Genomic DNA, 23795 nt, shown 5'->3' on the forward strand with positions numbered 1-23795 from the left:
GATAAATAAGGAAGAAGGGCTGTCTATTTCAGGACTTGAAAACGGTCATCCTGGATGGTTTCAGCAGGTGGCCAGTCCGGCGCATCACGGCCTCCTCCCACCTAGCGTCGGTTTAGATTACGGTTTCCGCGGCGGCTGGACGGGAAGCATCCTCCACGCTGCAAATTCGCATCAATGGGATTCCCCTCGTGGGAAATGCCCCCTCCTGGCGGACGTGCCCCAGAAGGCCGAGCACGTCGCGGCGCCTTCCACCCTCCGTCGAAAGCTCTATCGAGATCCCGAATCGGCATCCTATTCCCTCCGCGCCCGGGTGAGCCGGCACCACCCGCTGCCCGCCGCCAGCCGCCGCCGAGGGGCGGGAGAGATGCCGCGGGGGGCAGGCGCGGCGCGCGGGGAGGGGTTCTCGCGCGATTGGGCGAGGTTTCCGGTGTTGTGACTGAAACCCGTCAATATGGCGGCGATCGGCCGCGGCCGCTCGCTGAAGAACCTCCGAATACGAGGTAAGTCCGCTGCAGCCCTCACCCCTCGCCGCCCGGCAACCGCCACCCCTGGCACTTGCCTCCCCCGGGCCCTGGGCGGGTGGAGCGAGCCCGGGCGCTGGTCGGAGCCCGGGCTGCCACCGCTGGCCTGGGAGCGAATCCTAATTGGGGCTATGTGTCTGTTTCGCGCAGGGCGGAATGACAGCGGCGAGGAGAACGTCCCGCTGGATCTGACCCGAGGTAACGCAGGGCGCCGGCGAGGGCTTCCTACTGGGGAGGAGCCGGGGTTGGGGGCCGCGGTCAGGGACCGGCCCCGCACGGGACCTGCGGGGGTACGAGAGACAGAGCCCGAGCCCCGCCTGCCGGCCCGCGGGAGCAAGTCGGGGGCTGTCTTCCCGGACCCATCCCCCTTCCCGGTGCCCGCTTTCCTCTCCCTAAGCCCTTTTCCGGGCCTCTGGGTGCTGCGGTGCCCAGGAGCACCAGGCGGGACTCGGCGGAGTCGCCGACCCTCTGGGTTTTCTAGACCCCGAGGGGAGCGTAGTCGTCCTATCCCGGAGCTTTAGCAGCCGAATCCCAGGGGCGGCCAGAGGGAGGTGGAGGCTGTTATTTAGGTTGCTAGAGGATGTCTGAGGGAAGAGAGACCACATCCTGCCCTCCCCGTCCCCCAGCGCCAAAGCCGGACCTGCTCGGTCCTTGCCGACTGCGTGATGCTTTTCTCCTTGCCCACCGCCCTGGGGGACCCGCAGCATTGATAAGTCAGTAGCGAGACCCAGAGCTCGTGATTTCTGCGAAGCGTGTGTGTTTCCCTCTTGTTTCCCTTTCCCGGGCCGCTGAGACTGTAGTTGGCAAAGACCGCCCCCTCACCCTCGCTGCAGGTTCATTGTTTACCTTCTGCAGTGGCGACGGGTTTGTTTACACCTTCGGAACTGGGTAAACCCGGGTTATATTTTTAAGGACCTAATCCGGCTACTGGCCAGTATATTTTCATCAGTCACCATAACTGGAGTTTATTCAGTATTCTCGCCGAGGATTTGGTAGTTATATACAGGGTTTTTCTTTTCTCTTCCACGGTAAACAAGATTGAGTCTATTGATTACGATGAAGTCGTTTCACACCCGCTGTAACTTAGCGTGTAACCTGGTTCAGCTGTATAGAACCAGTTTCCTTTTTGAGATCTGAAAAACACTTTAGGAAGTTTAAAAAAAAGTCCTTTTAAACATTCTATATGAAAATTTTAAACTACGTTCTACTTGACATAATGACTTATTTACAGTATTTGTTAGATGCGGGCTCATTGTTGAGAATCATCTCTGTATCTAAAGCATAGCGCATTCCCTTATTTTGTATATCATAATGTAAGATTACTGTTTTGTGGACTGAAAGGCTAGTTTTTAATTTAACTACAATAAATTTTTTTAACAATATTTTATTCCGAAAGTTCAGGGACTTAGTTTCGGGTGAACAAGGTACTTTTGTGGAGTTTCTACAATAAAATAGGGCTTAAGTTAGAATAGAAATGACAACTAATTAGATTACTAATGCACTAAATTAGAACTTTTTCAGCAGATAGGGTTTGAATATTAATGTAGAGAGATATAAAACTTTTGACTTTTGTGTAACAGTTTGGAAATTTGACTATAACACGCATATGAAAAGTCTGTATAAAATACATGAGCAAAAAGATTTTCTAGTAAGTTTCCTGACAAAATAAGATTCCCACAGGGCTCAATTTAGCATTTGAGTTTTGTAAAAGATGTAGTTTTAGTGATTAACCTATATATGTGCATATATGTTTTAGATGAAGGTGTGAAGATCATTTATTCGATAGATATTGGGTTTAATTTGTGCATTAAAAATATGTTTGAATGTGGTACTGGAAAATGAATTATACTTGTGCTTTAAATTGACTTTGCTGATCTCCTATATGTAGTGGTTTGTCTGGTGTCAAAATTTGGGGTAGTAAAAGAGCTTATGTACAAATTTGAGTTGATACCTTTCATTTACTCCAGTTTTACTCAAGTACACAGATAGCTGTATATTTATTATTTAGAATGCTGTATTCCCTGAGTGTTTAGTAACCATCTGTGTCTATAGGTATTTCTAGGATAATATCAATACAAAAAGTGCGGAAAACGCTTGCCCTGACAAGATGTATTTCAGTTTAGAGTGAAGTACGCACAACTAGTGAAACTGATTGCAAAAGCAACATGCAACGAAGAGTGAGAGGACATGTGAGAACTGTTCTCAAATCTTAAGGAAGTTTTGAATAAGAAAAATAATCTGAGTTAGATTCACTGTATAGGGACTCTATTGTTTGAGAAATTGCTATTCTCACAAACATTCATTGTTAGAAGAAGGCTTGTGGCTCTAACATGAAGAAAGTTCATGAGAAATTAAGCTTCCGTAATCATTTGAGAACTGTGGGGCAGTCTGGGTTGCAGCTGAAGGGCAGCTGTTTGTGGATTGGATTACGGCATGTTTTAGATAAAGTTTGAGTAACTGAAAAAATTTCTTAAATGCTATAAGGCAGGGTTTGCTCTCATTCTCATTATTTCTATGTAACCTTTGAGAAAGTCATTGTGTAGCTGTCTAACAAAGTTCATTATAAAATAGAGGCCATGGTCATTGTAATTCTTAGAGGAGCCATCAGTGTGTAGTATAAAGTCAAATGGTTCTGAGTTGTAATCTCAGCTGGGTGACTGGGGGCGGTTTATTTAACCTTCATTAACTCTTGGTTTCTTCAGCTCAAAAAAAAAAATTAACTTCAGGTTATTCTTGAAGGTTGTTAAGAATATGAGAAGTAAATGAACTAGGCCATATAGTATTCAGAATGGGACCTAGGACTTTGTGAGTGATGTTAACTAAATGTTAGTTGCTTTCCTAAACAATGAAATCAAACTTCTTGCTTCTTGGTATCACATTTAAAGTATTTCAGATGATTGTTTTTAATATTATGAACTTGTTAACCAGAAATCACTGTATTGAAGCTTTCATTTATTTTTGAGACATACAGTTAATTGGGTATAATCTCTCTGAACTGGAATTCTTTTTTATTGTTTTTCAATTTGTTAAGAAAAGCTTCAAAATATATAAATCATATGTGAATACATGAATATAGTGTATCTGCATCACATAGTTTGTTTCTAGGCCCCCACCCCTACTGCTACCATTTTTTTCTTCTTTTCTTGAGAGATAATTAACATACAGCACTTCATAAGTTCTTGAATATAACGACTGTAAAAAAAAAAAAAAAAACTGTGACATTACCGGTATTAGGTCTAAGTAAAGAACAATCTATTATATGTACTTAAGATAAAATGTGGTATTTTATTTAAAAATATTAAATATTCTACTTTATGGTTTTTCTCCCTGATTCCAGAAAATTTCTTGGTAATGAGACTTGTCAATTCTTGCAAGCTTCTTGAAGCCCAGGAGAGGTTTAAAGTTCTTTAGTTTTTGTTTTGATGTTACTGCTATGGTTTGTATGAAAGTGCTTCAGTTAAAAATTGTTTATGGGTTAATTTTGAGTTTAGAAACTTCATTCTAGGAGATCCTATAGTTGATTTATTGGTAATTGTTGCTTTAAGTTTTGTTCAGGCAATTACTTAATTGTGAAAGTCCCTGATAACTGCTATTGGTATCATTAAATACTCTCTCTGTTTTGCATGCCAAAATTTATTTTGAAACTGAAATGCTCCCTTAACCACTTCCACCGCAAGGATAGTCTTTTTTTTTTTTTAAATCAGTCCACTAAGGCATCTCTTCCTGGTACTAAATAACTTGAAGAGAGAGTATTCTTCCTGGAATAAGAAACCCTTCTTAGTATAATTTAATTATTGTGTTCAAGGTGAATTCCTAGGACATGGAAACATGTATATTCAAATATAACTATTAAAATATAATTTATTAAGTATTGAGTCTTACATATTTTTGACCATTCAATCCTTTTATTTTTCCATTAGTAGGAATGAAAAGGTTGAGTGTCTTAGCTGCTCTTTAATACTTAGAAAAGCAGGAAGGTTATCTGAATGATGCAGATTTGAACACTTTGTGTTTTGTGATTTTTTTTCTTGATAGGATTAAACTCATGTTTAATCACTTACTTCAGTTAGACGAAACAAACATTTGACTGCTTTTTATATAATAAATGCTGAATTAAGTGCTGGAGGACTAAAGATGAGGAAGATATTACTCCCTTTTTTGGAGTTTACTGGAACAGACATAAGTGATTGCGATATAGAACAATAAACTAATCAAACTATACAAGGAACGGAAGTAGCCTAGAGGAGAGAATGATTAACTCTTTGAGGAGAGGCTCAGAGGCAGCTTCACAGAGGGATTGACTTCTCATAAAATAGTAGTGGACACGGTGGAAGGAAATGTGGGCTCTCACATTGAGAGAATATGCCACACCTTGGGAAGAGACAGCAGGAAGAGGAGCTGCTCTGTAGGCCACTGATAGAGTCTGAGATGATGGGGCACTAGACCAGGGTATTAGAGGCAAATTAAGTTGAATATATGTTAAAATGGATGAACCCACTAATTTTTTTCTCCAGATTCTAAACTGACTTCAGAATCCTCCTACCCTGCATGGAGGAGGATTTTATTTCTTTTATTTCTTTATTAAGAAGATAGAAGCTGTCTAATGTGAATCTACTTGTCTTCTCCCCTTTAAATTTCACCTATGCTCACCTTCTGTTTTCTTGAATCAGAGGATAAAGCATCTCTCTTCGTTTCCAAGGCTAAACTGGATAAGAATTTTATGCTCCTAATTGTTTCCCCTAAGATTCTTTGTAGAAGATTTCTTGCTTCTTTACTTCCTGTTAGATTAATTTTCTCATATTCAGCAAACATTTGTTGTATTCTTCCTATGGATCACTTTGCTAGGCATGGGATGATGGTGAGACATATGGAACAATAAAGACAAAGATTTTTGAAACAGTCATTTTTTCATAGGCTTTACACACAGAATAGTTTATCCTTACTCTAGTTTTCTTTCTTAACTCCTTCAGTCTTGTAAGCACAGCTCTCCCCCTGTACTTAAAATAGTTTTCTTAAAGGATGCTAGTAACCTCATGCAAAATTCATTGGCATTTTTAAGTTCCCCATTCTATTATTAGTACTACCACTGTATTAATATTGTTCCAGACAGTAAAACGTATTATTTTACTTAATCTTCAACAACTCTTTCTGTGCGTGCGTGCTCAGTCATGTCCTACTCTTTGCCACCCTGTGGACTGTAGCCTGCCAGTCTCCTCTGTCCATGGGATTTTCCAGGCAAGGATTTGGAGTGGAAATTCCTTCTCGAATTTCCTTCTCCAAGGGATCTTCCCGATGTAGGATTGGAACCCTGTCTCTTGTGTTTCCTGCATTGCCAGGTAGAGTCTTTACTACTGTGCCACCTGGGAAGCCCCGACGACTGTTTGAGGTTCTCTTATCCCTGTTTCACAGTTGAAGATACAGGCTTTTAAAATTCTAATGACTGAAACTCAGAAAGGTAAGTTATTCAGCCTTACCTGAATAACTAGTGAGTGACTAACTGCAGATTATGCACTTCTAGCTACTACACTGTGGCTAGTCTTAAAACTCTGGTTCTTTCCTTAACTCTCGTGCCACTCTTTCTCTGTTTACTGGCTGGTCTTCCAGCTCCTTAAGCAAGTGTACCCTAAGGTTCTGTTCTTGACTTTTCTTGTCCTCTCTCTCATTGATGCTACCTTCTGTAGCCTTTTCACTCATGGCTTCAAAAAATCCATGAATTCAGATGGTTACAATAATTACATTTTTATTCACACTTTTTCTTCTAAACTTGCAAAATGTATTAGTGTGTATGTATGGTAGGTAATTGTCAGAGATTGTGGTGTATAAAATTTTGTACCCTAAAACTTACCCACTTTCACTTTCTTGGTACCACCACCATCCTTTGGTATTCAAGCTAGAGACCTGTTGCTTGTCCACTTTGTTCATTTGACATGTTCCCCAATTTGCCTCTGAAATACCTACTGAATCCAGCTTCTCCTATTTTCATTGTTGTTGGTCTACTGCACATTATATCATTTGGATGACCTCATTATCTGGTTAGGTTGACAGTAAAATATTCTTTTCTCTCACTTTTTTCATTTTTTCTGCTATGTGATTGCCAGGATAATTTTCCTGAAATCTAGATCTTATCTTTTCATTTCTCTTATTTAAAATAACAACAATAATACATGTGCACTTAATAGTTTCATTTTTGCACACAGTATAAAGTCCAGATTTCCTAGCTTGGCATTGAAGGCCTTTTGTGATTCCAGAATTATTTTCTTCTATACTATCTTAACCATACCATTCTCAGTCTGTCTGTCTCTCCACATAGTTCGCTTGGGTAAAGCACTCCCTTCTTTTCACACAGTGCTTCTCAAAGTGGGGGTTGTGGAGAATTTGCTAGTCTAAGCACCTACATTCCACATTCATATTGTTTCTCCTTGGAGATCGTGTTGTGCCTTTGAGATTTTCTGCTTTAGTCAGAGGTGGCTGTTTGTTATTCCTTGCACATGGCATGCAGTTTCTGTTTACTTTGCATAGGTCATTTCCTGTGCTTAGAATTCATTTTCAGCACTCTTTAGAGAAATCCTAATTCTTTAAGGTCTAGGTCATATGCCACTTCTGGGAAAATCCTTCCTTATCATCCCAGTGGGAATTCATTCCTTCCTCCTCTACTTTTCCACATCTTTGTTTATTCCTTTCTAAATATCACTTACTATTGCCTTATTTAAGTTCTTTGCTCAGTTCTTTTTTCACTGGATCTTAAGCTGCTTTCTCAGCATATATCATAGAATAATAATAACTGAAACATGTATTGTAAGGAAGAATGGAGAGAGATGAGAAAAGGGGCACAATATTGAGGGTAAAAGTAAAAGAGTATTTAAATTTGCAGACTTGACAATGAAAGCATTGGTGCCAAGAAATGGAGAAATTGTTTTGGAAGTGATGATAATGAGTTCAGCTTTGCACTTTGAGTTTGTCAGAGATGTGTAAGAGGTAGCAGCAATTTCTGGCATGGATGTTTTTGTAATTGTTTTTAACTTGTGATCTGATTGTTCTCTGCTTTAGGGCCTTGAGAGAGGGAAGAATGTAAATAGAGAAAAAGCTAACGATTTGGATGTTAGCGTGTATGCTGATTAGAGTGTATGTCACAGCACAGGGATCGATAAAAGGAAAGAGGCCAACAAGAGAAGAAAGCTTAAAAATGAGCAAGATTGTGGTCTTTGAAGCCAAGGGGAGAGCTTTGGCTTGAAGGCACTGTCAGCTCTAGCATTGAAATTGAGTTCTGGAGGACTCAGTTCTCTCCCTTAATCTGAGGTTGATCTTGGCACGCTTATTTAACCTTTTTAGGCTTCAGTTTTCTGATCTCCAAAATGCATACTACTTTACACGCATAGCCCTGTCACCTTCAGTCTTTGTGATTCTCAGATATCAGGGTGTTTCTGGGATATCGAAAGGTTAAAGAGAAAGTCTTGTTAAATCACTGGTTAAATTACTGTGAGAAGGATTCCCATAAACAGCAATGAGTATATGTAGGAGTATGGTATTTCATAGTACTTTAAATGTAAATTATAGTCAACTCTCAATTTCCTTTTAAGTGATCATCTGCAGTGACTTGCTGCCTCCTCCCCCTCCCAGGTCTCAGGCTACTGAAAATAGGGCTGTGAAAAGCACAGTGGGGTGAGTGAATGGTTTGCATGCCTGTGTATCTGTACTCCTATCACCAAGCTGAATGCAGTCCACTCTCAGTTATCTACACTTCATAAAAAGGTAAATAATAGTGGAAGAATTCTAAATATATAAATAACTTTATATATGGTTGGGGACGATTTTGTGTTCTTTCATCCCCTACTGTAGATTGGTGTATCTTTCATTTGAATTGTTAGCATCAATTTTTATTTCTTAGGCAAATACTCTTAGAATAGTGGATGTAAACAGGCTAAAATATTTATTAGGTAATCCACATATGAATAATTGAGAGTTGACTGTTAATGCTTTTTGGATCATCCATTGTTTTGTATTTGTGGTTTTTTTTGTTTTTTTGTTACTCTGACCGGGTTAAAGCTGAATAGCTACTTCAAAGTTACATTGATAGGATAAGTGTACTTAGAAGATTATACAGATGCAAACTAAATTGAAAATAATTACGTAAAACTAGCTAAATATAACATTCGTGCGTTCAGAATCATAAGATTGAAAGAGAACATAAGCCTAAGTACATTCTTAATATTCCTCTTATGGAGTTGTCCAGCCAGACCTATTGCATAAACTGAGTGATGTGACTGGTAATGACAAAATTTATATAAAATATAATAAAATTGGGGATGTACCAAGGCTTCAAACATACCTGTTCGAGGAGTCAGTTGAGGTTAGTAATCAATATACAAGAGTTTTTAACCTTAATTACCTGAATTTTAAAGAATCTGGCCCCTTCAATTACTTTGCCATTTTGTTTATCCTAAAATGTTGAAGAATTTGGATTTGTAATGGTTTGTTAAGTCAGCATATTTTTGTAGTAAATGTTAATGTGAATCAGAAAGGCATAATTCTTGGCTTTACAGAGTTTATATTATGCTTGGGATATACCTCTATCAGGACATAGTATTTGAAGCACCTGCCAGTTATCTTTATAAAGGAATCCAAAGCTAGAGGAATTCAGGAAAAAAATGGGAGATAGATAAGGAATGACCTAGAGGGGAATCCTCATCAGATTGTTGACACCTGTAATACCTTTGCATAAAAGGGCAATGTTTAAATAATTGTACTTACTTTTCTGAACTGACATATTCCTGGTATATTGTTGAGAAAAAATTGGTGATGAGCTTTGTATATAAATATACTGAAGGCTGATTATATTTCAGACCAGCGCTTTTCAAACCTTTGAAGGTAGTGCTTGACTAGACTGAGAGCTTTTAGGCATGTTGTAAAGTAATTGTGTGCTTCTGATTATGAGTGTATAGATGTTTGGCTGCATTCCCAACCTAAGCATAAATAATTTCCTTCCATTGTTTTGTAGTATATCTCCCCTTCATTAATATTGCATGCTCAAAGGGCTCTGTAAATTTGTATCAAACTTATTTCTAGATACGTGCAGTTTGGAAGTAGATACCAGAAGTGTTTTTATTATTTTCCACATTAAAATGACTTTGACTTTAAACATATTTTCTGACTTTAAGCATGTAACCTGATGGTGAGAGAGAATATTTGAAATTAAGATTATCCTGAAAAACATGGACTGTTTCGTTGCCAAATCCAGACATCCTACCCTCTGATTATTTGGGTAAAGGATGAACAGTGTTTGGGGAGGTTAACACTATTAAAAAGAGCAAAACAAGAGTTGAATTGCCACTTGCAGGGATTGCAAGTAATCTTGTTCAGAACCCAGTGTAATTTCATGTGTTTCTTACAATGAATAAATAGTGAAGAGACAGAAGCTGTAAACAAAGAAGATTGCCAAGTAATGTACTTTTAGTTAGAAGAAACAGCTTGCCAGATAAAAGTGTATTTAACTGTTTTTAGATGTGTATACATATATATTTTTTATCAATAGTTTAATATTTTGAGAAATCACATCTTAAAATAATATTGCTAGTTATTTCCATGCTTAATGTTCATCCCTCATATAGTAAAACTTTTAATTGCCCTGGTTTTTCTTTCACTCATAATTCTGTATAATATACTCCCTAACCTTCACCACAACCCCATCACCACTAACCCCCTCCCCCAAGGGGGGGGGGGGGAAAACTGAGGGGAATAGAGTTGCAGAAAGAGTGAGAAGACTCCAGTGGTTGGAGGTAGGTGAGCTGTGAACTCTTAAAGTCTAGCTATATGGCACTGTCTGGGGTGGCAAGTGGAATATTGTAGAATGTTTCATTTAACAATGTGTTGTAGATACGATTTTATTCATATCTGTCACAGAATGTTAGTATAGAGTCATGGTAGTGGGATATTTGAATGCAAATAGCTATTTTTACCTTGTTTATTTAGAGTGATTTGTGATTTTATTACTATAGGTTGTAATTTGTGTTATTTTTGAACGCTGTAACGTGGTATAAAGTGGACTGGGTTAATTCTTAAATTGTATAGGATTCTGTATTTCATGTAGGAATAATTCTTAACATAAAATTTTATAACTTTGTAATGAGCTAAATTTTAGATTGGCATAGTCTTAAAGTTTAAATCACTTTGTATTTTTAATAAAACCTTACAATGGCCCTTTTCTGTCACAGGAGAATTCAGTGTTGTGTGTTCATGTTTCCACATTGTTTTGAATATATAAGTGTATATTGTTTTACCTGGCAGAATGAACAAATTTTTAAAAATGCTGGTTTTCAAAAGGAAATAAAAAGCTTAAGAGATTTAGATAGATTTAGATAGACTGCGGCAGTTGCCTTTTGCTGTATTATTGTTTCTTATAATAGTTGTTTTGTTAAGAAAGTTTAGATTTAATTTTTGAGTCCTAGGAAATTTCTTTTACTTACATCAGTAATTATTTCTACATTATAAAAGTGTGTCAGAAAAAAGTATAATTATTTTTTAAATAAGTATATTGCCACTAAATAGTCACCTGGGGTACTTGAATATGAGTGGATTTGGGGGAAGTATGTGTGTGTATAAATATTATATCTTTTTAGCATATTTGGAGTTCCTTTAGAAATTTTTTTTTATATTACTGTGATGTAAAATAGAAACCATGTAACTGGACTTGTTAACATTACATGGAAAATAAGGATACATAGGTTGTGATTATAGGAATTAAAGGGCTTTACTGTCAATAACATATGAACTGTAGTGAGTAAACTTTGATGATATATACTTTGAATTTTTATTGACATCTTTTGGAGTGCTTTCTTTTGCATCCTGGTTGTTTTCAAGACAGATACTTGCTTCATAGCATAGTTCAAGGTAGGTGAGATATGACTTGATAAAGTTATTATATATGTCTACAATTTGAATAGTAGGATTATATGTATAAAGATAGACAGTAAGGTAAAAAATAAATAAAATAGTAGGATACTAATATGGACAATGTGGTATGAATGTGGACAACATTTAATAACATGCTTTCCCTGGTAGCTCAGTGGTAAAGAATCGACTTGCTAACACAGGAGACATGGGTTCGATCCCTGGGTCAGGAAAATCCTCTGGAGAAGGAAATGGCAACCCACTCCAGTATTCTTGCCTGGGAAGTCCCATGGATAGAAGAGCCTGGCGGGCTGCAGTCCTTGGGTTTGCAAAAGAGTCGGAGAGGACTTACTGACTAAACAGTTGCTTGACACACAGACAGTCTGGAACTGTAAGCGCCTGAGCTTTGGAAACTTGCCTCTTGGAATTTTTTTACTTTGGACAAACTGCCTTTTCTGAGCATACTTTCTCATCTCTATTGGAGGAGTTAGTGAAATGTTTGTAAAATATTACAGTTGGCAGGTAGATATACATAGATATTAGGTGTTTTTAACATGGTCAATTAAAACAAAGGAGATGAGAAGAGGGAGAGTTTAAGTGTGAACTGTAAAAAAAAATGAGACATTGTTTCAACTTTGAGTGGATGTGGTTAAATCAAGACAAATAGGGCATAAATAAAAGACAAAGTATTTTACTGAGAGTAGACTAAGAAAAAGAATTTTAATATTCATGTTGGGTTGGTAGAATGGGGGTACTGTAGAGTTTAAAACTGTGGAGTTGTTAAAACATCTTTTTTTGTTGTTAAAATATTTACTATAGGAAGAAAGCAGTAAATGTTATTTATAATTGAAGAAAATGTAGATCTGAGAGTTGTCATAAATTTACAGTTCTATGAAAGTTAACAAATTGAACCCAGGTTAAGAATCAGAATATTGCAATACCCTAGAAGTTCCTAGTCTGTCTCCATTTAGGCTCTACTTCCCCCACCAAGGACAGCACTATTCTGACTTCTACTACCATAGATTAGTTTTGCCTGTTTTTGAAGTTTATGTGATTTTCTCCTACATTTTTTAAGTTTATGTGATTTTTGTTTATTTTTGAAGTTTATGTGTTTTTGAAGTTTATTGTGATTTTCTCCTACATATACCCTTTTGTATTTAACTTCATTTGCTCACTAGTATGTTGTATCGCTGTGTTGTATGTAAAGTCGAAGTTATTTTAATCCAAGTCTGCCTATGTGTGTCAGGTGTATCATGATGTATATGGATTTTTTTAATTTGAAAGGGAAGTGAATTTATATGATTAAATAGAATTTGGAATAATTCCACTAATTCCAACTTTAAAAAAACTTTAAAAATCATTTTCTGAATATGTCTTTTTTCCCTCTTCAGTCTGACCTTTTAATAGGTTTTAGGCGTTGAATTTTTTTCTTCAATTTTTTTCAAAATGACTGTTTAAAGAAAAATTAATAGATCACCGTATGGAGTTCAAAGCTACCAGTTAGTAAGTTGGAAAAATTAGAATTCCAATCCAATGAAAGTTGTGTTGACCTAATTAAATTGGTAGAATGATTATGAAAATTGGCTTAGTATTTTTATGGAGAAAAAGGGTAGATGGTAAGCTTTTCTTGGACCTCACTGATAATATTTTAAGTGGAAGGCCTCATTAATAGTTACAAAGTGTCTTCATGTGATTGTTTCTCTATTTTCCCTTGTTTTTTCAATTTCTTTCATTGATTTCTATTTCTCTTATTCTGTTTCTCTTATTCCATTTCTAGTCTTCTCTTGACTCTACTGTAATAAGACATGCTATAGAAATGGACTAGTTTTTTTTTTTTCTATGTATATTTGATAGTGTTTTCTGTTCCTTGATTTAAGATAAATTTTAATTGTTTTTTATTTTGTTTTTTACTCAATCCTTTATTGAATTTTAGGTTTTTTTTCCTCTGAGTTGGCAGTGCTTTGTGAGGAAGATTCTACTGCCCATCTCTTGGTGTGTATATCCTCAAGAAAGTAGAAGAGACTATTGCATGGGAAATTGATTAAATACTTGACAGCAATTTGGCAACATGTGCTTAGTATAAATGAGTGAAATAGAATAACATTTACTTAGTATGCAAAAACAAGAGTAAATGTGAAAGTGAAGCAATATTCAACTACACTGAAGGTGAAGAAGTTTTGATGAAGTGAGTTTTCTGAACGTTGGTAATTTTAAAGATATTAATATTCACTCCACTTAAAATATTCTTATGCATATACTCTTTGAAAGTATGGAAAACAGTGACTTAGTAATTCCCTGAATGCTATGCTAAGTCACTTCAGTCATGTCCCACTCTGTGTGACCCCATAGACGGCAGCCCAACAGGCTTCCCCGTCCCTGGGATTCTCCAGGCAAGAACACTGGAGTGGGTTGCCATTTCCTTCTCCAATGCATGAAAGTGAAAAGAGAAAGTGAAGTCACTCAGTCATGTCCGACTCTTAGCGACCCCAAGGACTGCAGCCTACCAGGCTCCTCTGTCCATGGGATTTTCCAGGCAAGAGTACTGGAGTGGGGTGCCATTGCCTTCTCCGAATTCCCTGAAGGTGGGAACATTTAATAACCTTGGAATATCCTTGTTGATTCTGAGTCTAGAATATTTAGTTCACTGAACCAGATTTAAACTGTGTGGATTATTAATTATCAAAAGAATGCTTGTTTTGAGTGGTGAATTTTGAGTGATTGCTTGTTTGATTTTATTAATTAGGAATGGGTAAATGCAGTAAATCTATATTTTTAACCATGCTTTTCAGGATTATATTAGTTACTGCTCTTGTAATACTGGTACGTAGTTTTTTTTCCAGACTATTTTTAGTGATTTTTCCTAGCATAGAGCTGAGCTACTGTGGTAAATTGTTGGCTCGCTAACATGATCAGAACTTGGTCTAAATGGTATTTTATCAAGACATTACCAATTGTGTGAAGGATTTATCAAATGATGTCTTGTTTATTCTAGACTGTCTAGCAGACAGTCTAGAAATTATTTGTTATGAAGTAGATGTTTTCCTTCTAAGCAGTCCTCTTGGAAGGGCACATACTTGTTTTAGAGATGATGTCACTGTTCAAACTATTTTAAAAATTCTGCTTCTGAGGATTACTAAAGCTTATAATATAGACTTTTAGATTGGTATTTGGTTTCTCCTTTGGGAAAAATTGTAGTTCAGGAAGTGGTTAAATATAAATTGGGTTCAAATGTAGTGGGAATTCCATTTGATTTATTCACTCATTAATTTGAAAAGAATTCATTGAGCATCTGCTGTATTTTAACATTGTATTAAATAGTGGAATATATGTGACAAAATCGTTTTTCTTAAAAATATACAACCTCTATATGTGATGACTGCCATTATAATCTAGTTAGTGACTTCTTCACAACCATTCTCATTTCCTTCAGTCTTCCTTTTGTTCATTATATTTGGCAAAACGGCCTCTCTTTATTCATTCCTACTCTTATTCTCTTCTCAGGGCCTTTGTACTTCTTACATTCTGCCTGGATTATTCTTCTCCTAATCTTAGTAGGCTTGCTCTCTCACTTCATTTAGATCTGTTCAAATACCACTTTATCAGTGAGGCCTTCTCTGATCACCTGTTGTAACCTTCATCTCCATCATTTTCCATTTGGTTTTGTTTTCTTCCGTAGCTCTTGTCACTGCTGCCGATTGTAGTATTGTTTACTGTCTCCTGGAATGTAGGTTTTGTGAGGACATGCACTGGGTGGTGTTCTCCAGTGTGTCCCCTGCGCCTGGCACAGCCCCAGTGCGCTTGTAAGGACCATAAATCATTTATTGGCTGAGTAAATGACCATCAAATTTGTGTTGAGTTTGAGGGCTCCAGACCAATTTTTTCAACAGCTTACTCAATATCTTAACCATGTGGTCATGTATATCAAGCTTTCTGTGTTTCACACTTACTAATTACCTTACTCTTATAAAAATCTTTCTGTATTTTCCATCTGGGTCTTCAGTGCATTACTTTAATGGGCCAAATCACCCAAGAGAATACCCAGGAGACATTCTGACCTCATTCCTTGTCCTTTTTCTGCATGTCAAATCTGTGACCAGATGATAATGATTTTATCTTTAAAATACTGAAAAATCTTTTTTTTTTAAGCACTAGGAACTTTATTCAATATCCTGTGATAAGCCATAATGGAATAAAATATGAAAGATAATATATTTATAACTGATTCACTTTGCTCTACAGCAGAAATTAACACAACATTGTAAATAAACTGTACTTCAATAAAATTAAAAATAAAACAAAAGATGTTGTTTTAGTTGCTGAGTCATGTCTGACTCCTTTGCAACCCTGTAGACTGTACCCCAACAGGTTCTGCTGTCCATGTAGTTTCCCAGGCAAGAATACTGGAGCGGGTTGCCATTTCCCTCTCCTTGGCTAAATCTTTTTCCGTTTCTGTTGTCATACCATTACAGAGTCCTCATTTTCTTTCTTGGGTGATTGCATTGGCTTCATAACTAGTGTCCCTATTCTAGTTCTGTCGTTTTCCAAACTGTTTTCTTCACTCTAACTAGAAACACATTTTCTACAAAGTTAATGTTTATTTTCTCAGCTGGGTTGAATATCTTTCTTATTTGAGCTTCTGTAATATACTGTATGTTACCTTTCTTGTAATATTGCTATAATTTCTTCACTCCTTCCTCCCTTAGTCATAGTTGACAAATATTTATTTACCTTTACTATGTGCTGGGTAATTTTCTTTTGCCGGTAATTCAGTGGTGAAAACCTTGAATATTTCCACTGAGGAGTTTATGTTCTAGTAGGGAGAACACAGATAAAAGCAAGTCAACACAGAATTTTAAGTAGAAATAAATGCTCAAAATAATGTAAAATTGGAGTATGTGAAAGGGAGTTGATAGGTGGTTAGGGGGATTGTCAGGGAAAACTCTGATACTTAGTTAATCCAGGACTAACAGGGAAACAGCAAGTGAAGATGTAGGGGGAAAGTCAAGTAGAAAGAGTATATAACACCAAGGCCCAGAGATAGGAAGGAACCATAGATAGAAAGTGCTTGGGGAGAGGGAGAGTGGAGAATGAGAAACTAGAAGAGGTAGGCAGGAAGTAGTATAGTTCAAGTTTATTGGTGTGGAACCTTGAAGCTGAGTAAGTACTGAGAGTTTAGAGGTAGCAGAAACTTTAGAGATCACTTAAAGTTGTGAGACTTAAGAAAAGGGCTTTCTAAATATTATAGGTAGATTAGTGCTGAGGAGACTTGTAACAATATTAAGAAGGTTGTTTAAAATAAACTTGTCAAACCCTGCTTCCTTTACCCCCAGTTGATTTTATTATATGCTTACAGACTCATACTGGAAAAGGCAATGGCACCCCACTCCAGTACTCTTGCCTGGAAAATCCCATGGACGGAGGATCCTGGTGGGCTGCAGTCCATGGGGTCACTAGGAGTCGGACACAACTGAGCGACTTCACTTTGACTTTTCACTTTCATGCACTGGAGAAGGAAACGGCAACCCACTCCAGTGTTCTTGCCTGGAGAATCCCATGGACAGAGGAGCCTTGTGGGCTGCTGTCTATGGGGTCGCACAGGGTCGGACACGACTGAAGCGACTTAGCAGCAGCAGCAACAGACTCATACAGAGATAAAATAGGAATTACAAATTGAAACAGTATTACTTCAGACCTAACTGGTAATTTGTGCAGGTCTGCATTAACCACAGTTTACTTTTATAATGCTGTGAAAAAGATATTTTTAATACTATCAAATTAAACTATTTTGCTTAGAAAACTGACATTTCTTTTTTGAAAATATACATTCCTAATTATTCTGTGAAATGAAAACTGAGTTGGTAATAGGGAAGATCTTGATCCAAATTCTTGCTCCGTAATCTGCAGGGAAATACCTAACTTGCTATTTAATTTTCTGAGCCTAAGTTTTCTTTTTTATGGGAAGGGTTGTATTAGGCTGGTACAAAAGTAATTTTGCTTTTGCATTGTTGAGCTTTACCATTTGATATTGGAATACATTCTTAAATAAATGTGGTTATATTATACATCATTTTGATGTGCACTTCTTGCTTTACATGTTTTGCTAATGAATTATTACTTGCTGTTTATTTTATATGTATTACAGACTATGGATGATGTTAGACGAAAAGCAAATTCAAGTGATTTTCTTATTTGAGTTCAAAATGGGTCATAAGCAGTAGAGATTACTTGCAACATCAACAGTGCATTTGGCCCAGGAACTAGCGACCCACTTGAGAGGATCATTGAGGTTGATCCCCTTATAACTGTACGAGAAGTTGCCTAAGAACTCAGTGTTGACCATTCTTTGGTTGTTTGGCATTTTAAGCAAATTGGAAGGGTGAAAAAGCTTGATAAGTGGGTGCCTAATGAGCTGACCACAAATCAAAAAGATCGTTGTCTTGAAGTGTCATCTTCTCTTATTCTGTGTATCAACTATGAACCATTTCTGGATTGGATTGTGACGTGTGAAGAAAAGTGGATTTTATACGACAGTCAGCGACAGCCAGCTCAGTAATTGGACCAAGAAGAAGCTCCAAAGCACTTCCAAAAGCCAAACATGCACCAGAACGGGTCATGGTCACTGTTTGGTGATCTGCTGCCAGCCTGATCCACTTCAACTTTCTGAATCCTAGCGAAACCATTACATCTGAGAAGTATGCTCAGCAAATCAATGAGATGAACTGAAAACTGCAAACCCTGAAGCCAGCATGGGTCAGCAGAAAATGGCTCAGTTCTTCTGCATGACAGCGCCTGACCACATGTCACACAGGTGCTTTAGATGTTGAATGAATTGGGCTACCAAGTTTTGCCTCATCTGCCATATTCACCTGACCTCTTGCCAACTGACTACCACTTATTCAAACATCTTGACAACATTTTGCATGGAAAACGCTTTCCAAGAGTTTGTTAAATCCTGAAGCATGGATTTTTATGCTACAGGAATAAACAAATCTATTTCTTGTTGACAAAAATGGGTTGATTATGATGATTCCTGTTTTGATTAATAAAGATGTGTTTGAGCCTAATTATAATGATTTAAAATTCGGGTCTGAAACTGTAATTACTTTTATGCCAACCTAGTAATACTCTGGCTCTTACAAGATTATTACAGTATAACATGAGAAAATACGTTCAAAGATCCTAGCATAGTGTCTGTCAAATATTAGGGTGAAAACCCAGAAGGTAAATGTTATTAAATAATAGTGATTTATTCATTCTTTTAATCTTGGACATTTGGTCATTTGTAGTTCCTTGCTCTTATAAAGAGTAATTTTATATATAGTCTTGTATATGAGTTCTGGTACTCTTACATAAGTTACTCTAGGTTGTATAATTTGGTGTAGAATTACTGCTTATATGAAAAAATTATATATCATAGTAGAGATATATTAGAATTGTTCTTGATCCACATACTTGGGATTGTCAGACTTTCACTAAAAATATTTTATTATGAAAAATTTCAGTCATAATATGTAAGAAAAATATAAGGAGCCCTCATATATTCCTTATCCCCCTTCAACTATATAAACATATGGGGCAGTCTTACTTCATTTGTATATTTTCCTTTTTTCTTTGTGGATAATTTTAAAGCAAACTTAGGCATGTATTAATTTCATTTGTAAATACATCTATGTGTATTTCTAGGGATAAGGACTTTAAAATATTTAACTGCAATACTGTTAGCACAAATAAGTAAATTAGCAGTAATCCTCTTTAGATCATCTAGTATTTAGTGTTCAGATTTCCTGTCTTACAGATAACATTTTGAGTCAGGATTCATACACTTTTGGTTTTATTTTTTTTAATATATATATCACATTGCTTTTCTTTCTACATAATCTGTCTTTTCAGATTATGTATTATTTCTTTTGCCTTTAAATATCTTGGAAAAAAATGTGTTTAGATGGTTGTTTGTACTATTTTGAAATTCATTGTATGTCCTGATTCTAAGTTTTTGGAGAATTTTGAAAAGTTCTCAATCTGAGGTTTTGAGTATTGCATCTCCTACATTTTTTCTTATCTTGTTTAGAAATTCTTATTAAATACATGTTAGACTTCTTATCATTCTTGTTTTTTAAATTCTTTCATGTATTTTGTCTGCTTTTTTCGTGGGGATCATATACATATCATCTTCAGATACATCTTCCAGTTCATTAGTGATATATAATATCTTTAGATATATCTTTCAGTTCATTAGTTCTCCCCTCAGCTGTATCTATTCTTTTATCCCCTCATTGAGTTTTTAACATTTCAATCATGCTGTTTTTATTTTAAGAAGTTCTGCTTAGATGATTGTAAATTTTTAATCTTATATTTCTGGTCCTTTCTTTCTATTAAACCAGAAGTTTGCAAGTTATAGCTTGAAGATCTTGTGATGTAAGGCTTACAGAGCTGCATTTCTAATAGTCTTATTCAGACATAGACATGCTCATTTAATATTGTCTATACCTGCTTTCTGAATGTTGAGCTTTAAGCCAACTTTTTCACTCTCCACTTTCACTTTCATCAAGAGGCTTTTTAGTTCCTCTTCACTTTCTGCCATAAGGGTGGTGTCATCTGCATATCTGAGGTTATTGATATTTCTTCCGGCAATCTTGATTCCAGCTTGTGTTTCTTCCAGTCCAGCGTTTCTCATGATGTACTCTGCATAGAAGTTAAATAAACAGGGTGACAATATATAGCCTTGACGAACTCCTTTTCCTATTTGGAACCAGTCTGTTGTTCCATGTCCAGTTCTAACTGTTGCTTCCTGACCTGCATACAAATTTCTCAAGAGGCAGGTCAGGTGGCCTGATATTCCCATCTCTTTCAGAATTTTACACAGTTTATTGTGATCCACACAGTCAAAGGCTTTGGCATAGTCAATAAAGCAGAAATAGATGTTTTTCTGGAACTGTCTTGCTTTTTCCATGATCCAGAGGATGTTGGCAATTTGATCTCTGGTTCCTCTGCCTTTTCTAAAACCAGCTTGAACATCAGGAAGTCTGAGTGAACTCCGGGAGTTGGTGATGGATAGGGAGGCCTGGCGTGCTGCGATTCATGGGGTCGCAAAGAGTCGGACACGACTGAGCAACTGATCTGATCTGATACCTGCTTTGGTGCTACTATTACTGAGTTAATTACTTATAAAAGAGACCTTATATTAATAGCTTTCAAAGCCCAAAATATTTAGTCTGACCCTTAATGGAACAAGTTTGCCAAACCCCCTGCTGTATTTTCTTTTTTTTTTTTTTAAAGTATTTATTTATTTGGCTGCACTGAGTCTTAGTTGTGGCAAACAGGATCTTCATTGTAGCACGCGGGATCTACTTTGCTGACCAGTAGTCGAACCCTGGGCCCCCTTCTTTAGGAGCGTGGAGTCTTAGCCACTGAACCACAAGGGAAGTGCCCCCCCCCAACTTTACATAAATAAAATATTATTTCATTGTTTGTATTATGTATATGGTAATTCTAATATTTAATGTCTTTTTAGTTTTTTGTGTTGTTTGTTTCTATTGATACTGACTCGTTTTCATGTTTATAACCAGGGTAAGGGTAGCTTCTTAGTTGGGTGGGAGGGTGGGTGGGTTGGAGTGGTGGTTAATGGTTGAATTTGCCTCTCCTTCTTGCCCGGGAATATGTTAGACCAAGGAATACTTTAAATTAAAATTCTCTCGTTGAGATTCTTTTGATTGTGCAAAAGAATGTATCTAGGTTCCAGAGACACTTGCTTCAGAGTCTCAGGGAAGTCTCTCTTTATTTTTCAGCTTTACCTGGAAATACTTTTCTTTGCTCTCTGCCTCTGTTGAATAAGTGTTCTAAGTGTATCCAGACTCACAGAATGAAAGCAGATGGTCAGCATAAACCATACTGTTTGCGTAAATGGTTTAGGGCCAGGAAGCCACTCTTACCAGTTAGGGTGGTAGAAACATTCCTTGAGTTTGTTTCCAGATGTAAGCCAGCAACTAACCTGGTAAGCAGACCTTTTTAAGGAAAAGCAGTTGGGCCTGTTAGGTTAATTTTTTCTACGTAAATGTACAAATGCAACACCTGAGGATGTTGATTTAATGAGAAGTCAGATTGGGTAGGTATGGGAGGGTGCAAGATTCTACATTTCTAACTTGCTGTGAGGTAGCGCCCATTTTGGTAGTTCACAGATGTACTTTAGTAGCCAGGTAGCTGCCCTGAAACAGAAGTCTTTCTTTCCAATGGTTTTTTTTTTTTTTTTTTTTAAATCATGCACAATAAATTTTTATTCTGAATTGATAGAAAAGTTATTTGTTGGGGATTAAATTCTCTGTGGTGACAAGTTTTTTCCTTATTGAACTTTACTCGGCTTGACTAAGGAGATCTAAATTTATACTTCAATATTGGTACATATTTTTTGTCATTGAGAGAAACGCAGTTTCAATGACTTTGTTGTAGAAAAGAATGCAGGGTCTGGAATGTTGGTAATACTAATTGTACAGACCCACAGCCTATTATCCACAGTTCTGAAAAACCAAAACCTCTGAAAATGAAAGCTGTTTTTTGTAAATAAAGTGACATGACAAAACCTAACCTGACCTAAACATGACCAGCAAAACATGACCAGAATTTGTATTATCTCAGTGTGTCTAACCAGCATGTCAGACAAAGGCTCATCTGAAGGTCCTGTAGTAGAAGTATGTAAAGCAGTCATATTTAAAGGAGTTATCAGAAAGCATAAATAAATATAAAAATATTAGCAGTCAGTGTGGTCATATTCAGATGTCCTGTTCAATCAAGAGATAACCAAAGAAATGCTTTTTATTGTTAATTTATAATAGTTCAGATCTTTTTAAGGTTAAATTCAAGCAACGTTTGTAAATTTACTTTTAGATTTTGATTATTGGTGCTAATTCACTTATTTATGCATGCCTGAGTGAAATGTGTGGAAGAATAACAAGTAGTAAATTTTTAATTAGAGAGTTTGTTTACATTTGTATTACACAAATCAATTGTGTATTATGGCATTTTTGCATAATTAAAATCACCATTGACCAAGGTTCATGAAAAACTTTAATGTATCATGTGTTTCTCTTATTCCTGGGACTCCAGATTAGTCATTATGTTTTTGTCTTGATAATTTTGATGAGGTGTGTCTTCTTTGATGTATATAAATTATTTTATTGAGCCATAAAAAGCATAAACAGAAGACTACATGTGGGCACTGATTCAGAACTTAATAGTACATAAAAATAAGATACTACTGTGATATAGTCTGTATAAGATGTCTCAGTGATATTTGTTGTCCTTGATGTAATTTTCTAGTTCAGACATTATTACCATTGGCTGTAGAAGGAAATTTTGGAAAGTTTTTTTTTTTTTTTTAAGGATGAATTAATTTGATTACAGGACATACTGAATTTGCGATGACAGATCACCAAACATTAAAATAGATTTGTTTCTTAACAAATGTAGAATAATGATAAAATGTAGAATTGAAACTTTGAGGCTTTGTTTATTTAAAGATTTAAATTGAATTTGTTAGTGTTACGGAGACAATGAAAACAGAAACCTAAGGGCAAATGATAGAATTTTTGGTAATATTAAAGAGTATAAAATAGGAGGAAGGAATGCAGACCTTTAAGAGAGGTGCATAAGCAACAGTGAGAAATAAGTATGAAGAGGACCAAGATAGTGTGATTATAGAAACCAAGAGAAAGAAGCTAGGTTTGGTTACCATTGGCCAATAGTACTATAATGGAAAAGTCAGGGAGTTTGAAAAGCTGAGAAAAAACCTTTGCATTGGGCAAATAGTGAACTTGTAGAGGACAACTTTAGTGGAATGGTGGCCTAGATACCTAATTGGTAGAGTTTAGAAGGTGAGGAAAGAATTAACTAACTTGAGTCTCAGAGAGTTTTGGTAGAAGTAATGTCACATCAAAAATGGGAAACACTGGGCAGAAGCATTTTTTTTTTAAGACTGGTAAAAGAGACAGGTCAATTAGAAATAGTGAGTAGTTAATGATGGAAATACTGGAATTAGTAAGGTGTGAAACCAATAATACAAATGGAAAGGTTAGAAAATAACATTGTAATAGCGTTTTTCAGCTTTCTGACTCACATTCAAATTGTGTCCTGCAGCCAAAGTGTGTTTGTACCCTTTACTCCTCAGGCTCTGAGAGGGAAGTCCTTAATTACATTCATAGAAGCCACCTGCCAGACAAGTGATCCTGCCTATAAATAGTTGTTTCATAGAGAAAAACAGAAACATGAAAATAGCTGTATAAGCAAAATGTACAGCTAACTTTGTAAATAAATCTAATAGGCTGGGGTTATATAACAATTAATTGTCTCAGCTTTTAGGCACAGCTGTTCTGTTCTTTCACAAGGTTCATTTACATAGTG

The 23795-nt window shown here is 36.6% G+C and overlaps 1 protein-coding gene across 4 annotated transcripts in view; it reads left to right on the forward strand.

The window, feature by feature from the left end:
• The first annotated feature begins 356 nt into the window (after window positions 1-356).
• RICTOR (RPTOR independent companion of MTOR complex 2) overlaps window positions 357-23795 on the forward strand; it is a 137929-nt gene continuing 114490 nt past the window's right edge. For 2 of the 4 annotated variants that reach the window (XM_019982844.2, XM_019982848.2), the window contains exons 1-2: window positions 357-500; window positions 672-719. In XM_019982844.2, the coding sequence (XP_019838403.2) occupies window positions 452-500; window positions 672-719 (97 nt within the window). In that variant the 5' untranslated portion in view covers window positions 357-451. Of the gene's footprint in view, window positions 501-671; window positions 720-8156; window positions 8181-8248; window positions 8271-23795 lie in introns of those variants that run through there. The other 2 variants (XM_019982846.2, XM_019982847.2) reach the window with 2 other exon arrangements.

This window comes from Bos indicus, chromosome 20 (genome assembly GCF_029378745.1).
Source record: "Bos indicus isolate NIAB-ARS_2022 breed Sahiwal x Tharparkar chromosome 20, NIAB-ARS_B.indTharparkar_mat_pri_1.0, whole genome shotgun sequence".
Taxonomy (NCBI): domain Eukaryota; kingdom Metazoa; phylum Chordata; class Mammalia; order Artiodactyla; family Bovidae; genus Bos; species Bos indicus.